The sequence below is a fragment of the Dichomitus squalens genome (genome assembly GCF_000275845.1).
Source record: "Dichomitus squalens LYAD-421 SS1 unplaced genomic scaffold DICSQscaffold_20, whole genome shotgun sequence".
In the NCBI taxonomy this organism is placed as follows: Eukaryota; Fungi; Basidiomycota; class Agaricomycetes; order Polyporales; family Polyporaceae; genus Dichomitus; species Dichomitus squalens.
The window spans coordinates 287,684-290,913 of NW_006766902.1; the positions used below are offsets into that span (position 1 = coordinate 287,684).

Below are 3,230 nucleotides of genomic sequence, written 5' to 3' on the forward strand. Positions count from 1 at the left end.
ATTCCTATACCCACCGCGAATTCCATACCCACTTCTCCCATACCCACTTCGATCATACCCCGTCCGAATCCACACCCGATGTCGCGCGCAACCCACACCGCATCTGCCCCAGTCTCCGGCTCCGTCGCGCGCACGGGCCGCTCGTACGACGCGTATCGCGTCCCCCGAGAGCTCGCCCCGGGATTCATGGACAACGGCACCATCTCCGCCAACCACCCGATCGTCCAACAGTTCGTCGCCTTCGCCGCCCGCAAGCTCCTCGCCGCAGAAGCCCTCGACGCCGCGACTGGACACGCTGCTATCGCCGATCGACACAGAAGCCCCAAACACCCCGAGGTCACTCTCTGGCGACTCGAGGAGGGCGGCGTCGCGTGCGTAGGGGACGTCGAGGATGCGCTGGGCGCTCCGGTGCCGGCCCGTCTGGCGGAGGCGATCTTCGCGTTGGCCGCGTTGGCCGTGTACGCGTTCCCGATGCGTCCAGCGCATTGGGCGTTCTGGGCGGAGAATAGCCAGAAGCGAGTTTCGAGGTTGATTCACGGAGTCGTATGTGAGTGTTCTGATTGTGTGTGGTCGACAGGAAGCTGGTTGACTGAGGACCGTGGAATGTCAGGCGCCGACCCGAAGGTCATCCACGTCCCAAACGGGGTGTCTTGGGACAGTGCAGACCGCGCTGTCAAAGACCTACGCTTTTGGCATAAGGGCTGGAGGGAGGAGGACACCCAGGGACCGCTGGAGAGACGCAGGAGTCCTCGCAAGCCGAAGAAGTCTACCAGCGACGACATCCCTCCCTCGAGCGCGACCAAGCAGCAGGTCAAGAACACGAACGGCAAGCGTCCCGCGTCCGACGACGGCCCCTCTCAGTCTAAGAAGAGGCGGCGGAAGGCGAAAGACGACATGGCGGGGACGAATGAGGAGACGGGAACGCCGCGCAGGTCGCGCAGGACTCGCAAGGAGGTGCAGGAAGCGTCATCCTCCACGGCATCTTCTTCCACGGCGCTGGCCGTTGACGACTCCGCGCGTATGGCCGTGGACATGGAGGCGGTCCAGGCAGTCGAGGATACCGAAGCCTCGACAGCTGCAGGATCGCAGAATCCTCCAGCTGCGAAGAGCACGAGGAGGCCCCGAGGGAAGGCCGCGGCGACCAAGAGACCCGCTGCGAAGCGGAAGGCCAGGACTACGCGAAAGGCGCCCTCAGGAGGCTCGCCGTCTAAGAAGACATCACTTTCGGCACCGTCACCAATCACGATCCGCATCCCGCCGCGGTCTGCAACCTCGTCGCCAGCGGTGGCTACGCGCGAGCTGGCGGATGGAGCTCCAGCCTTGACGTGGGACGAGCCGACGGTAGCCGCATCGCCGTGGTCTTCGTGCGACACCGCGGTCGAGCCGTCTACCGGGGTGACTACGCGCGTCGGGACGCCTCAGACGGACTTGGAGGTCAAGGTGGAGCCCGAGAGCTTGAACCCCATAGTGGTCCTGGGGTTTTCAAACTGTTAGACAGCGTCCTCTCATGCGGACACGCCTCGACGTTCTCCGCATGTAGCACTGGTTATTGTATTCTGATAACTTAAACTGTTGTAGCACCATCTGGAAACAAGATGTGAAACTCGCTTCGAGAATGGATTGCAAATAGCGGATGGGACGCTGAGGTCGCTGAGATGCAAGCTGGCGTCGTATTCGTCAGCAATCGATACATGGATGACATCTGAGCACAAAGCTAACACACATCAGCTCGTATTACGCTGCCTGCTCAAGCGATGCGAGGAATGACAGTGATACTCACCGCCACGCGGAAACCGATAGCTTGGACCTGAAGATGATAGCATACGAAGGGGGGTGGGATACGGCAAGGCCACTTTGCGACGTAGTGTAACTTTCGTAAGTACCTCGCCACGGATCTGCTCATCCTCAATTGCACAATCAAAGGCGAAATGCCAACCAAATCGATTCGTTACAGTGGCAGAGTGCAGAACATACACAGAGACCAAAGGCATCGCAAGCAGGACGGGATCTGGGCCGCGCTCGAGACCATGCCCTGTTTGACCTTGACGTAGCGCATTCGCCTCAAAGATGGCGCCCGAAACAAGCGGCCGAGAGTTGATGAATCATACCAGGGAGTAAGCAGGGATGCACGACGACTGGGATGAGCAGGGCCTCCCGCAAACGCAGGGAGAGCTCCGACGGGTCGTCGCGATCATGAACCGGTTGGCATATGCGCAAGCTGGACCGATATCGTTCATCAACACGGAACACGGAAAACGAGTACTGAACTACACACCAACTGGAGTACACCACAGCGAGCCTGAGAGTCAATCCTGCCCGACATAACTACTTGCGCTCTCCATCAAGGTGGCTGTAGGAGACAAGGCTATAGCGAAGGGTACTGTTACGTCTGCAGGAATTTCAACATAGACATGGTTGAGGCGGTGTTTTCAGAGCAGGTGTAGTGGCAGCACGAGATGCAGATGGCTCGCGCAGGTATTGTGGAAACGCTTAGCAGGAGCTGATGCACATGAGGCGCCCATGCGTTGCATGCAGACTCGGAATGGCGAACGCTGAGTACAGCCCGTACAATACCTCTGTCCACGGCGCACGCTATGCTGCACAGTCTCTGCCTTCACTTTTGTACCGTATCTCCCCCTAAGTGGGAGTGACATTCTTTGCACCCCGGTGCCACTTAGGTCTAGCCGCCAATACCAGCAAGTCCCTTGATGGGCTCGCCTACCCGTCCCTCACTCAAGTCCTATTGACATCATTACACAGATCTTTCATACGACTACGGGGAGAAGAGCGTTGTTCTGAAGAGACAGGCGTGAGAAAGTCGGCGAGCTTGTGATTTCTGTGCAAAGGCATACCCTGGAATGACCGCATTCTGTAGGTGATAGCGAAGTGGCGACGTCGTGCTGGATTGTATATTATTATCGTGGCCTGAAGGTACACGCATAATCTGTATTATTTCCCATGTGTTTCGGAGTAACCACCCGTACGACTGGAGATCTACACTCACTTTCCCACCCTTGTGGTACGCGCACGCCCTGATCCTGCAGCCTCAAAAGCTGCGGTATATGAACGGATGTTAGATGAAGCTTATTGACGGGGTTACGAGCCGACTACGGTAGGATCTAATGTAATCAGTGCCTCAGTGGGGAAAAGACTCAGTATTGTATAACTAGGTACCTAATGTAATCTACATGGCGAGGACATGGTCAGTACATATGGGCATACAGCATAGA

The 3,230-nt window shown here is 57.6% G+C and overlaps 1 protein-coding gene across 1 annotated transcript; it reads left to right on the top strand.

Annotated features, from left to right (window-relative positions):
- Nucleotides 1-78: 78 nt before the first annotated feature.
- Nucleotides 79-1,494, top strand: DICSQDRAFT_171136 (uncharacterized protein; the record flags this gene model as incomplete). The annotated part of the gene is made up of 2 exons (XM_007366781.1): nucleotides 79-547; nucleotides 611-1,494. 2 exons carry the CDS (start codon nucleotides 79-81, stop codon nucleotides 1,492-1,494), a joined length of 1,353 nt encoding a protein of 450 aa, XP_007366843.1.
- Nucleotides 1,495-3,230: the final 1,736 nt, after the last annotated feature.